This window comes from Rana temporaria, chromosome 3, assembly GCF_905171775.1.
Source record: "Rana temporaria chromosome 3, aRanTem1.1, whole genome shotgun sequence".
NCBI lineage: Eukaryota > Metazoa > Chordata > Amphibia > Anura > Ranidae > Rana > Rana temporaria.
Window position 1 is genome coordinate 442,518,413 of NC_053491.1, and position 14,807 is coordinate 442,533,219.

Here is a 14,807-nt window from a genome sequence, read left to right on the forward strand (position 1 = left end):
CAATGGCCATTTATGAATTCTGGAGAAATACTTGGTGACATTCTATACCTGAACATTTGGAATTTCTTATAAGCGTTTATGCCAACCATGAAAGTAGGATGCATTGTGATTTGGCGAGTGTACATGGTGTGTGATTGACAGTTATCTCAATGGGAGAAGAGTTCAACTCATTTAGTTTGCACTATTTTGGTGGACTTTATTTATGGACTTTTTGGTTACTATGGGTGAAAGCCTATAATGGAATACAAATCACAGCGCTACTTTGGAGTGAGAATTCACTTACTTTGAGTACTTTTGTTTGTACATTTTTTATGGTGGCAGCAGTGAGAGATAATACATACATGGCATTGCTGAATGTAAGATTTTTTGGTAAATAGAAGTATTCATTTATTTTGGATTGTTTTGATCCTCCATAGCGCGGAGACTATTCTGCACAACCAAAACAATGCTTACATTGAGTGATATGCACTTCAACCAGATCCTCTTGACCAAAGTGCTCTTGGGCACCTCAGGAACGACGATCTCTCTCCACAGCTTCATCCTATGGCAAAAGAGAACTCATGACTATAGAGGAAAAAGGAGCTGGGTTACTGTAATAAGATATTACAGGGGTAATAAGACACTCGGAGCTGGGTTACTGTAATAAGATATTACAGGGGTAATAACACACTCAGGAGCTGGGTTACTGTAATAAGATATTACGGGGTAATAAGACACTCAGGAGCTGGGTTACTGTAATAAAGATATTACGGGTAATAAGACACTCAGGAGCTGGGTTACTGTAATAAGATATTACGGGGTAATAAGACACTCAGGAGCTGGGTTACTGTAATAAGATATTACGGGGTAATAAGACACTCAGGAGCTGGGTTACGGTAATAAGATATTACGGGGTAATAAGACACTCAGGAGCTGGGTTACTGTAATAAGATATTACAGGGGTAATAAGACACTCAGAAGCTGGGTTACTGTAATAAGATATTACAGGGGTAATAAGACACTCAGGAGCCGGGTTACTGTAATAAGATATTACAGGGGTAATAAGACACTCAGGAGCTGGGTTACTGTAATAAGATATACAGGGGTATAAGACACTCAGGAGCCGGGTTACTGTAATAAGATATTACTGGGGTAATAAGGCACTCAGGAATCGGGTTACTGTAATATGATATTACAGGGGTAATAAGACACTCAGGAGCTGGGTTATTGTACTAAGATATTACAGGGGTAATAAGACACTCGGGAGCTGGGTTACTGTAATAAGATTTTACAGGGGTAATAAGACACTCAGGATCTGGGTTACTGTAATAAGATATTACAGGGGTAATAAGACACTAAGGAGCCGGGTTACTAAAATAAGATATTACAGGGGGATAGGATACTCAGGAAATGGGTACCAGGAAGTTAGTGTCACCTCATCAGGAGCTGGATAGAGAGCGAGGATGTGATGGTGTCGGTTCTCTCTACGTTGCTCATCGTTCATCCTGTCCACCTCTTCTGGTGGTGTCCTCTCCAGCAGACCTGGCAGTATTGGATCTGGAGAAGAGTTCTTCAGGTCAAATATACTAGAAGCCCAACTGCCCCGGGGGGTCTCATCCATCGATGTAGATGCTCTTTTTTTCTCCTCCTATGATGTGCCAAAAAGAAACATTTGAATTTTAGGAGGTATTTCCACCCAACTTGTACCTTTATTCACAACAGTAATGAACCTACTGCACTCATACGAGTGCTGCTGTTTGGTGATTGGCCCAGCGCCGTCACATGGGTACAAGGAGAGGAGACAGCAGCCCAAAGGGTTTTCTTTCTTCACTTCTGGCAGAGGACAGTGGTAGGAGAACAAGAGGAAGGTAAATATAACATTCTGTACTGGTAAAGCACAGGTTCTCTTGTGTCAGGAGTCACCTTGGCATATTTTCAGCCAACCCTGAGCCAAGAAACCAAGCTGAACGGCTGTATAATACCATTTTAGAGATTTTATTATACCCTCCATATTCTATTATTATATAGACAAGCAGAACTCAACCATTTTTCTTTGTAGGGCAAAGATTAAAAAAAAATATATATGTTTTTACTGCAAACTGGGAAATTGTGGGAAACTTTCTCTCAATTCCTGTACTGATGACACCAGGGCCCTGCTGTGAGCGGAGTCACCTACCTCCCCTCTCTGGAGTGCAATCCTGCATCTTTTGCTATGGGGAATTCACAAAGACTGCTGATGAGATTGTGTGTCGGCCTCCCTAATGGCTTCTACTTAAGAATAGAAGCAAAGTACAATCCAGAAAACACAGCAATGCCTTATGTGTCTCCGGAATTTTTTTTTTTTTAACAAAGATTCAATGCTTTTCTTGTCTATCCAAAAGAATAATTTTTCACTATAAAGTTGATCATCAGGCAGACATAACAAAGTTCCAATCAATGCAGTTATGTGTTTATTAACCACTTCCCGCCTGCATTACGTCATGACGTCCTTGACTTTCGGGGGGGGGGGGGGGGGGGGGGGATTCTGAATGATGGGTGCAGCTACGGGCATCATTCAGATATCATTATTTTCAGCCAGCGATTCTGCGCACAATAAGAATGATCATAGCGGCAGTTCCACCTCTTGATTGTTCTTACAGAGGACGGGAGAGGATGTTACCCCCTCCCGCCGCCATCCGGTGCTTCTCTGGCTCTTCCGTGCCATCGGGGACCCGGAGAAAGAATCGGCTGGCGCCAGACGACTGCCATAGAGATTTCCGGTGACCAGGTGATCACCGGTCATCTCTATGACCGTCAGAGGCCCGAGTGCGACGTTATGACGTCACGTCCGGGCCTCGGATGTAAACAAAGCCGTGATCGCGGCTAGTAAACATGAGATCGGTGAATTTTTTTTCTCGATCTCATGCTTTACAGCCTGGAGGAGAGATGTGAGGTCTTATTGACCCAGCATCTCTCCATAAAGAGGACCTCTTACAATAGATTCCTATTACATTGTAATAGGAATAAAAGTGTAAAAAAATAAAAAGTGTAAAAATAAAAAGTGTAAAAATAAAAAATAAATATTTAAAAACGCCCCTGTCCCCAGTAGCTCGCACTCAGAAGCAAACACACGCATAAGTCCCGCCCACATATGTAAACGCCGTTCAAACCACACATGTGGTATCGTCACGTGCGTAAGAGCGTTAGTAACAATTCTAGCACTAGACCTTCTCTGTAACTCTAAACTGGTAACCTGTAAAAAAAAATTAAGCGTCGCCTATGGAGATTTAAGTACTGAAGTTTGGCACCATTCCATGAGTGCGGCGCAATTTACCCGGAGTAACATCATTTTTCAAATTAGAAAAAATGGGGCTAACTTTACTGTTTTGTTATTTTTTAATTTATGAAACAATTTTTTTTCCCCAAAAAAAGGCGTTTGAAAATGATTGCGCAAATAGTGTGCAAGATAAAAAGTTGCAATGACCGCCATTTTATTCCCTAGGGTGTCCTGCTAAAAAACATATAATGTTTGGGGGTTCGGAGTAATTTTCTAGCAAAAAATAATATGATTTTTACATGTAGGAGTGACAGAATAGGCCCGATATGGAAGTGTTAAATCTGGAGCTATTTAAAGCAGAACTTTACCCATAACATCTTGAAAAAAATATATATATATTTTTGTTCTATTCCACATTAATAATTATGCTACCAAAATCTTGTCTGCTGAAATTGCCTCCAGCATTGTTCCTGCTTCTTCTTGCTGGAGGCTGCCATTTTGTTGAAGCCCAGAGCCCCTGAACAGCAGTAAATTATAAAGGATAACTAATCCATCGATGTAACATTTTAAAAAACAGTGTGAGGATTGCCAACTACCTCAGGCTCTAATCAGGTTCTTCAAAATAAACCCTGGCCACTGTAATTCAAACGCCCGGTGCCATGAAAGGGGCCGGACGCATGAACTGGGGGTGGCCGCGGCGGCGGTGGATAGCTTTCACGCTATGCATGAAGCTATCCATTTCATATAGGGGGGTGGCCTAGAGAGAGGGGTCAGTCCCCCTAATGGACGGGCCATCCCTAGTTTCTGAGAGGAAGTCATATTATCCCATAGAGACAGCGCATTACCGATCAGGTAAATGGCCACTGATGTTGTCTCTTTATCATGTGATCGGGTTATCAGCATTTGATTTCCTCAGCACTGTCAGTGCAGCATATTAGTGTCTCTTCATCGGTGCCCATCAGTGCCCAGGGAAGAACCCCCCCCCCTCGGTCTTCATTAAACACACCCAGATGACCCATGTGGCCCTTCCCCTGTGGCTGTTTTTAGCCAGGCAGTAGAAATTAGTGGCTGGTTGCCAGCAACGTCACAGCGACTTGAATAGGACGTTGCCCTGCAGTACTCATAGGTCTTATTTTAAGCGTTTGTAACCCCAACGCCTCATATTCCTGATATGTGCCTGCTGTATCATGTACCGTATATACTCAAATATAAGCCGAGGCACCTAATTTTACCACAAAAAACTGGAAAACTTATTGACTTGAGTATAAGCCTAGGGTGTCCATCTGCATGCCTCACTGTGCCCATGACTAGACGTTTAACATGGGAGTATATAGAAGGGGTGCCCGGGTTTGAAAAATTGGTGACCAGGTCACCAGCCATGTTCTGCGGTCTGGCAGGGTGGCAGCGTTGTGTAAATGTTAGAACTGGATGGACAGAAATACAAAAGTCCAAATCCACTCACAGGAGAAAAAAAAGCTCCCATATATGTATCCCAGCAGTGTATTTACCCATTTGGCACGAGTTCAGCTTTAATCCTTTACATTGAGTTACCTGCTCCTCGGGAGGAACCCCCCTATCCTCGGAGGCCTCATCCAGCTCATACAACTGTCGGTTCAGAGCTTTCTGCCGTTGTCGCTGGCGTTCTGCGGTGATGGGAGTGTACGCCGTGCTCAGACTCTGAGACCTATTTACAGAAAACCAGAGTGATAATAATAAGGGACAACTGCACTTTAAGTACCACTTTCATTTCAAAGAAGTGCAAGATCTGCAAAAATAACCCCAAAGCCCTCAGTGGATGACATGCCATCTCTACTATAGTAGGTCTCTAATCTTGTGTAATGTTTCTGTCTTTCAAAATCTCATTCAATGTAATAGGACCCCATACACACTATTCGATTTTCTGCAGATTTTTGTCTTCAGATTTACCAAAACCATTTAGTGCAAGGGCCTGCCTGATTCCATACAAATTTAAACTCTTAGGGCCAGATTCTCAGTCAGACGGGCAAGTGCTGTATTCTCAAAGCACTTGCTCCGTAAGTTGCGGCAGCGTAGCGTAAATCGGCCGCGTAAGCCCGCTAATTCAAATTTGGATCAGGGGGGCGTGTTTAAGTAAAACTACTGTGACCCGACGTGATTGACGTTTTTGCGGAACGGCGCATGCGCCGTCCGTGGAATTTCCCAGTGTGCATTGCTCCAAAGTACGCCGCAAGGACGTCATTGGTTTCGACGTGAACGTAAATGACGTCCAGCCCCATTCACGGACGACTTATGCAAACGACGCAACTTTTTCAAATTTCGACTCGGGAACGACGGCCATACTTAACATTGTTACGCCGCACTTATGCCTCACATAGCAGGGGCAACTATACGCCGGGAAAAGCCTAACGTAAATGTCGTAACTTTACTGCGTCGGCCGCGCGTACGTTCGGGAATTGGCGTATCTAGCTAATTTGCATACTCGACGCGGAATACGACAGAATCGCCACCTAACGGTCAAAAAAAAAATGCAGTTAAGATCCGACGGCGTAAGAGACTTACGCCTGTCGGATCTAATGGATATCTATGCGTAACTGATTCTAAGAATCAGGCGCATAGATACGACGGGTCGGATTAGGACTTACGACGGCGTACATGGCGCTGCGCCGTCTTAAGTCCTTTCAGAATCTGGCCCTTAAAGTTTGACCTCATATTATATGATTTTGGTAAATCTGAAGACAAAAATCCTCAGAAAATCTAATAGTGTGTATGGGGCTTAAACCATGCAAAATAACTCCCATTATGGTGACGCCATCCTAAATCTGCTCATAGAACTCTTTGGTGGAGCTATGGCAGAGGAATTGGATCGCAGTAGTTTGCAATCTGACTTTGAGACTTGTGTATACAATGGAACCTTGGTTTACGAAAGACGCGGTCAACAAGCGTTTTCGCAATAAGAGCATTTTTATTTATTTTTTTATCCCGATGCCGATCGGTTTGCGAGTGTTGTCTCGCAAAACAAGCAGGATTCAAGCCGCATTGGTGTGCAGTACCGCAATTGGCCAGAGGTGCGGGGGTGCCGGAGCAGATCGGAAATACTCAGAAAAACTCTGAAATACTCCGTCCCAGAGCTGTCCCAAGTATTTCTGAGGCTCTCCGCCCCCCCACCTCTTGCCACATGCGGTAGAAGTCAATGCGGAACAAATAATTTTGGTTTCCATTGACTTCTATGGGGAAACTCGCTTTGATATGCTTTGGATTATGAGCATTCTCCTGGAACGGATTATGCTCGTTATCCAAGGTTTCACTGTATATGGTTTTGGTAAATTTGAAGACAAAAAATCTGCAGAAACCCAAACAGTGTGTATGGGGCTTAAACCATGCAAAATAATACCCATCATGGAGACTCCATCCCAAATCTGGTCATAGAACTCTTTGGTAGAGCTTTGGCAGAGGAATTGGGTCGCAGTATATAAATATATAGTAGGGCTGGGCGAGTTTGGGCCCCAAAAAAATCTGATTTAAAAAAAAAAAAAAAAAAACGAGTCGAATCGAGTTTCTTTTCACTGATGGACACTGCGCCGGTCCTAAGTTTTTAGGCGAGGCTGCAGCTTTGGCCTAGTCCTGGGAAAAGGCGGCGGACTAGGCTGAAGCCGCTGCTTCGCCTAAAAAATCCTGCCCGCAGCTCGCCGCGATCCTGGGAAAAGACCGCGAGCGTCGTCCGGCCTCGCAGGCTTTTCCCAGGATCGCGGCGAGCTGTGGGCAGGATTTTTTAGGCGAGGCCGCGGTTTCAGCCTAGTCCGCGGAGCGCCGGTCCTATGAGGAAAAAAAAAAATCGATTTAGCCAAAATCTGAAATGATTTGCCCTCCCAACTCGATTCAAATCGATTTTTTCCCCAGCCCTAATATATATACAGTGAGGAAAATAAGTATTTGAACACCCTGCTATTTTGCAAGTTCTCCCACTTGGAAATCATGGAGGGGTCTGAAATTGTTATCGTAGGTGCATGTCCACTGTGAGAGACATAATCAAAAAAAAAAAATCCAGAAATCACAATGTATGATTTTTTTAACTATTTATTTGTATGATACAGCTGCAAATAAGTATTTGAACACCTGCGAAAATCAATGTTAATATTTGGTACAGTAGCCTTTGTTTGCAATTACAGAGGTCAAACGTTTCTTGTAGTTTTTCACCAGGTTTGCACACACTGGAGGAGGGATTTTGGCCCACTCCTCCACACAGATCTTCTCTAGATCAGTCAGGTTTCTGGGCTGTCGCTGAGAAACACGGAGTTTGAGCTCCCTCCAAAGATTCTCTATTGGGTTTAGGTCTGGAGACTGGCTAGGCCACGCCAGAACCTTGATATGCTTCTTACAGAGCCAATCCTTGGTTATCCTGGCTGTGTGCTTTGGGTCATTGTCATGTTGGAAGACCCAGCCTCGACCCATCTTCAAAGCTCTAACTGAGGGAAGGAGGTTGTTGCCCAAATACAGTATCTCGCAATACATGGCCCCGGTCATCCTCTCCTTAATACAGTGCAGTCGCCCTGTCCCATGTGCAGAAAAACACCCCCAAAGCATGATGCTACCACCCCCATGCTTCACAGTATGGATGGTGTTCTTGGGATGGTACTCATCATTTTTCTTCCTCCAAACACGGTTAGTGGAATTATGACCAAAAAGTTCTATTTTGGTCTCATCTGACCACATGACTTTCTCCCATGACTCCTCTGGATCATCCAAATGGTCATTGGCAAACTTAAGACGGGCCTTGACATGTGCTGGTTTAAGCAGGGGAACCTTCCGTGCCATGCATGATTTCAAACCATGACGTCTTAGTGTATTACCAACAGTAACCTTGGAAACGGTGGTCCCAGCTCTTTTCAGGTCATTGACCAGCTCCTCCCGTGTAGTCCTGGGCTGATTTCTCACCTTTCTTAGGATCATTGAGACCCCACGAGGTGAGATTTTGCATGGAGCCCCAGTCCGAGGGAGATTGACAGTCATGTTTAGCTTCTTCCATTTTCTAATGATTGCTCCAACAGTGGACCTTTTTTCACCAAGCTGCTTGGCAATTTCCCCGTAGCCCTTTTCAGCCTTGTGGAGGTGTACAATTTTGTCTCTAGTGTCTTTGGACAGCTCTTTGGTCTTGGCCATGTTAGTAGTTGGATTCTTACTGATTGTATGGGGTGGACAGGTGTCTTTATGCAGCTAATGACCTCAAACAGGTGCATCTAATTTAGGATAATAAATGGAGTGGAGGTGGACATTTTAAAGGCAGACTAACAGGTCTTTGAGCCCTGGTTCACACTGGGTACGATTTGGAACGATTTGAGATGCGATTTGACATGTCAAATCGCATCTCAAATCGGCGGCAATTGTCAGCAATGGCACTGTCCTAATCAGTGCGACACCGCATCTGCGATTTCAAAAAGTAGTTCCTGTACTACTTTTTGCGATTTCGGGCCGCGATTTACATTAAATTGCGGCCGAAATCGCGGCAAATCGCGGCAAAATCGCGGCCGCGAAATCGCGGTAAAATCGCGCATTTTACCGCGATTTTGAATTCGCAGCAGTGTGAACCTAGGCTCAGGGTCAGAATTCTAGCTGATAGACAGGTGTTCAAATACTTATTTGCAGCTGTATCATACAAATAAATAGTTAAAAAAATCATAAATTTTCTGGATTTTTTTTTTTTGATTATGTCTCTCACAGTGGACATGCACCTATGATGACAATTTCAGACCCCTCCATGATTTCCAAGTGGGAGAACTTGCAAAATAGCAGGGTGTTCAAATACTTATTTTCCTCACTGTATATATATATATATATATATATATATATATATATATATATATATATATATATATATATATATATATATATATATATATATATATATATATTTGTTTATTACACACACAGTATCTCACAAAAGTGAGTACACCCCTCACATTTTTGTAAACATTTTATTATCTCTTTTCATGTAACAACACTGAAGAAATGACACTTTCCTACAATGTAAAGTAGTGAGTGTACAGCTTGCACAACAGTGTAAATTTGCCATTCCCTCAAAATAACTCAACACACAGCCATTAATGAGTACACCCCTAAGTGAAAATATCCAAATTGGGCCCAAAGTGACATGGAAAATGAGGGGTACTGTTGAAACCAAACCACGGTCAGGTAGACCAACTAAAATTTCAGCCACAACTGCCAGGAAAATTGTTCGGGATGCAAAGAAAAACCCACAAATAACTTCAGATGAAATACAGGACTCTCTGAAAACATGTGGTGTGGCTGTTTCGAGATGCACAATAAGGAGGCACTTGAAGTCAAGTCCCCAGAAGAAAGCCATTACTACGCAAATGCCACAAAGTATCCCGCTTACAATACACCAAACAGCTCAGAGACAAGCCTCAAACCTTCTGGCACAAAGTAATTTGGAGTGATGAGACCTAAATTGGCCACAACCATAAACACTACATTTGGAGAGGAGTCAACAAGGCCTATGATGAAAGGTACACCATCCCTACTGTGAAACACGGAGGTGGGTCGCTGATATTTTGGGGTTGTGTGAGCTACAAAGGCAATGAAAATTTGTTCAAAATGTATGGAATGCAGTATGTTATCAAACAATCCTGGAGGAACATTTGCATTCATGAGCCAGGAAGCTGCGCATGGGACGTACTTGGACATTCCAACATGACAATGATAAAAAAACACGGGGCCAAGTGGACCTGTTATTGGCTACAGCAGAATAAAGTGAAGGTTCTGGAGTGGCCATCTCAGTCTCCTGGCCTCAATATCATTGAGTCACTCTGGGGAGATCTCAAACGTGCCGTTCATGCAAGACAGCCCAAGAATTTACAGGAACTGGAGGCTTTTTGCCAAGAGTAATGGGCAGCTTTACCATCTGAGAAGATAAAGAGCCTCATCCACTAATACCACAAAAGACTTCAAGCTGTCATTGATATTAAAAGGGGGCAATACACGGTATTAAGAACTGGGGTATGTAAACTTTTGACCATGGTCATTTGGGTAGTTTCTGTTGTGATTATGATTTAAAAAGATTAAACACAGTTGATTGATAATAAATGGCTTCAGCCAAACACTAACCATGAGTGAAAGAAATGTTTTTGCATTATCATTCATATTCTCTGAAAAATAGCCAAGAAATTCTAAATTCTGCCAGGGTATGTAAACTTATGAGCACAACTGTAAATAACCAGACACTAGTCAATAAGGATGAGAAGACTTCCACCTACTGGAAACAGTTTTCAACGGGCCACTTGAACATATTTCAAGAGACATCTTTGCTGCACGCAAGGGAAACCTTTTCCTACATGGTGAAACTATACTCGTGTTGATGTATTGTGTGCAATTTATGGGATTTATCATTACGTACCTCCTCTGTACAATCACCCAGTCATGGGTATAAACTTTGAGTGCATCACGAACCCGAGCATCCAGCTTCCTGTAACAAGAGACACATGCTGATGGATACATCATTGATATTGTGGGAGGAGGTTTTTATCCTCCAAAGGATTGCAGATCTAGAGAAATTCAACTGCTACATTTTTTGTATTCCCATTAATAAGACCCCTTTCACACTGGGGGCGTTTTGCAGGCTTTACAGCGTTAAAAATAACGCCTGCAAAGCACCCTAAAACAGCTGCTCCTACATTCCAGTGTGAAAGCCCTCGGGCTTTCACACTGGAGTGGTGCGCTGGCAGGGCATCAGAAAAAGTCCTGTCGGCAGCTTCTTTGGAGCGCATTCGCTCCTGCCCATTGAAGTCAATGGGCAGTGCTGCCGTACCGCTGGCAAGACCTCACTGTAGCGGCGGTTTGCGGGCGGTTTTAACCCTTTTTCGGCCGCTAGCGGGGTTAAAAGCGTCCACTAGCGGGCCGAATAGCATCTCAAATCCGACGGTAAAGCGCTGCTAAAAAAAGCAGCGTTTTACCGCCGACGCTAGGGGTGGCACAGTGTGAAAGGGCTCTTAATGTGAAAGCTCAAGTTTAGGTATGGCAATTATTATACAAATCTCATGTCACAATGTATGTGTCGTACCTGTGGAATGCCTGTGGAAGCTGGATATCACTGTAGTAGGCGCAGGTCGCTCGCTCAGAACAAGCACCATTCAGAGAAAACGTTTCATTTTCTCAATGAATGCAAAGTGTTCTCGGATTGGATGAGGTGGAAATTGTGACATCGCTACCCTAGCTCTCCACCTAGCCCAATCAGAAAACATTTTCATTCACTGACAAAATGCAAAGTGTTCCCTGAGTGGTGCCTATGTCTAACAAGCAAGCTCCTGTGTTCATACCGTGGCAGGGAAGTTGCTCAGCATGGGACCCAGAAGCTACTGGAGTAGCTAAACCTACTACACTACACTGCTTCTGCTGGGGTTTTTTGCCTTCCTCTGGATCAACTGTGGGTATGGAGTTGGGTGTATAGGATTTTACTGTGTTTTTTATTTTGTTTTTTTATTTTTTGTGGTTGAACTGGATGGACTTGTGTCTTTTTTCAACCTGACTAACTACGTACACTAATTTCCAGCGGGACACCACAGGTATGGTGTATATTATGTGTGTATATATATATATATATATATATATATATATATATATATATATATATATATATATATATATATATATATATATATATATATATATATATATATATATATATATATAGACCCACCATCTGAATGTGTTGGCCACACAGGGTGCCCTGGGTTTTCTCTATTGGGCATGACTTGATAAAGGAGGCCCTGCCTCCGAAACGCGGCATCATTGCAACGTTCTGACGTCATCCCCCTCCCGTCTGTTGTTCGTGGGTTACTGTGCGGATAGAGTGCAGTGCTGGCTGGATGAGGCGCATTTGCAATAGGCAGTAGATCAGGTGTCTCAAAAACTGGCGGCCTCCAGCTGTTGCAAAACTACAAGTCCCATCATGTGGGAGTCATGCTTGTAACTTTCAGCCTTGCAATACCTCATGGGACTTGTAGTTTTGCAACAGCTGGAGGGGTGGCGCTAGTTTGAGACCCCTGCTTTATATGCCATGTCTTTGCTCTGTAAGGGCTGTCAGTATCCAGGCAGCAATCACAAAGGGTCGCGGTTTTCTCCCCTGCCGGGTTCTTTCAGGGGGGGAAAAGGAGGGACCCCAGATATTTTTTTTACAAGCTGCTGACATCTATAACAAATGTGTGTGCATAGGTTGAAGTGTTTTTAACCTCTTGCCACCAAGCGCACACAAATATGCGGCCAAGCAGCCCCATATTTGTGTGCATTAGCGCCGACAGTGCTGTGCCGAGAGCGCGTGCCTTTGCGTGCTCCTGGCACAGTGACCGGCAATTTACAGAATGACGATCGGGACTTTTACGATCATGTGACCGCCGATTGGTCACGTGGCCATAAGCCCCTTCACTTCCCGGCGGCAACCAGCGCCAAGGGGCAATATTACTTAATTAAAGCTGTTTTACACTAAAGCGGATTTGAGCTCTCTTTCCTTTTGTTATTGTCTACAAATGGTATATCCAGAGTTACATAACCCCAAGCTGAACCAATGTAATGATGTAATAATCGTCATGCCAGGAATTCAGTTTTAATTAATTGTGTTGTCTACATGCCCTGCCCAAAGAAAAATTTTGTATTAACATGTCTTACCCTTCCTCCGGGGCTGCTGGCTCCAGTGTGCGGCATTCTCTGGGCTCATATAAGATCTCAATGTCATCAGCGGGGAAGTCATACAAGTCTCTGAGGGCTTCGTAGTCTGATTCAGGGGGGTGACAAGTGAGAAACTCCTCAAAATCCAGAGGATCCACCACATCCGTCAGGGGGATCTGTAATTAAAAGGATGAAAAAAACACATAGGGATTAAAGGGCAAGTAATACAGTATGTAGCTTCTCCGTGTATTGAGACAGACCCGTTTTCATGTTAAGTGCATACAAGCTCAGTAATGTGCAAATCTCTCACCAAGTTCCCCCTGGCAATGCCGGCTTTTCCCATCAGAAGAACAGAACCATATTTGTTGAGGCATCAACCAGATTCACCAGCTACTCCCTGGACTTAGATGATTGCTCAGAGATGACACAATCATGTAAATTCTTGTGCTTGTACAGTTCTCAGCTGTGTTCACAAATGTCTAACACAACCAGCTCCTGCAACAGTCTCTTCCTTGGTGACTTGCTACAAATGTTGCAGTCTAATCGCTGAGGGAGAGGAGACTGAGGAAATGCTTCCTCCTGCACGCAGCAGATTGGTTACATCATTGCACTCTAGGCACAGTTACACGCACTGCAGCTGCGGCCTATTAATAATAAGACACTTACCTGTCCTGGAGTCCAGCGATTTCGGCGACACCGCCATTACAGGTCGCCGGGAACCCTACTGCGCATGTGCGGGGCCCGCTCCTCTCTCCTACTGGCTTGGCGGCCGGAGCCCCACCTGTGATGTCACCATCCGCGGCTGAGGCTCCCAGAAGTGGGAAAGGATACCCATCAAAGAGAGGTATCCTCTCCCCGCACCCCCCCCCCCCCCCCAAAAGGTTCCACTTTAGCGCTTTAATGGACCAGATTCTCAAGGATGGCTTTGTTGGTGATCAAAGTTTGTTTTCTTTATTATACTGCTGTTGTCAGGCAGTCATTAGTTGTTAAGGAGCTGGGCTGCCACGTCCTTAACAACCAATGACGTTTCAGCTGCCGGTGGGGATTTCCCTTCTCTTCAGTGGACCTGCACTGGCTCCGCCCCCTCGCATCAGCTACTCCTCCTCTCGTGCCAGCCCCGCCCCCTCCCACGCCACTTTTTGTGTCCTCCGGCAATGTGCTTCTGCTCCTCGGGCTCCTCTGCGGGCGGCTGTGGGGTGACAGATCTGCCTGCCTGGTGAGTAATGTGTCCTAAACTGAGCCAGGCTTTACTGCTGCAGAAGCTTGGAGGGGGAGGGCATGTCTGCTGGGTGTTAACAGTGCAGTGATTGGGTTCCCAAATACTCCCCTTTCCCTCACCCCTCCGCCCAAAACAATAACCTTCCCCACCCTAAACAAGAACCCCCCCTCCTCTCCACCCTAAGGCCCCTTTCACACTGGGCGTTTGAGCGTTATTCAAGCGTTTTTCGAGCAAGAACCCCCCCCCCCCCCACCTCTCCACCCTAAACAATAACTCCCCTCTCCACCCTAAACAATAACTCCCCTCTCCACCCTAAACAATAACACCCCTCCCCCCAACAATAACTCCCTCCCCACCCTAAACAATAACACCCCTCCCCACCTCTCCAACCTAAACAAACACACGCCTCCCCACCTCTCCACCTTAAACAATAAAAAATAATAATGTAAAAATAGGTATCAGTAATTGGTATCGGTGAGTACTTGAGGAAAAGTATTGATACTCTGGTATCGGTGCATCCCTACTCACTGTATATATGTGATTCTGCACAGAACGGTCGCCCTGTAGCAGTATATCTGCTATGGGGAGGTCAGTAAGTGGTTAATATACAGTTCAGTACTTCTGCCATCTGAGTGCCGTTTAGAAAAAACATGGAATGTGCAATAATTCCCCTTTAAGAGCAACCCGTCAAGTTAAATAAAG

The 14,807-nt window shown here is 44.4% G+C and overlaps 1 protein-coding gene across 1 annotated transcript in view; it reads right to left on the reverse strand.

Annotated features, from left to right (window-relative positions):
* Nucleotides 1-498: 498 nt before the first annotated feature.
* The window catches only part of LOC120933323 (dedicator of cytokinesis protein 6-like), a 73,226-nt gene continuing 58,917 nt past the window's right edge, over nucleotides 499-14,807 (reverse strand). The window contains exons 3-7 of the mRNA XM_040346477.1: nucleotides 12,887-13,062; nucleotides 10,623-10,691; nucleotides 4,787-4,919; nucleotides 1,415-1,627; nucleotides 499-541 (exon numbers count right to left, since the gene is read on the reverse strand). Coding sequence (XP_040202411.1) covers nucleotides 509-541; nucleotides 1,415-1,627; nucleotides 4,787-4,919; nucleotides 10,623-10,691; nucleotides 12,887-13,062 — 624 coding nt within the window. The 3' untranslated portion in view covers nucleotides 499-508. The remainder of the gene's footprint in view (nucleotides 542-1,414; nucleotides 1,628-4,786; nucleotides 4,920-10,622; nucleotides 10,692-12,886; nucleotides 13,063-14,807) is intronic.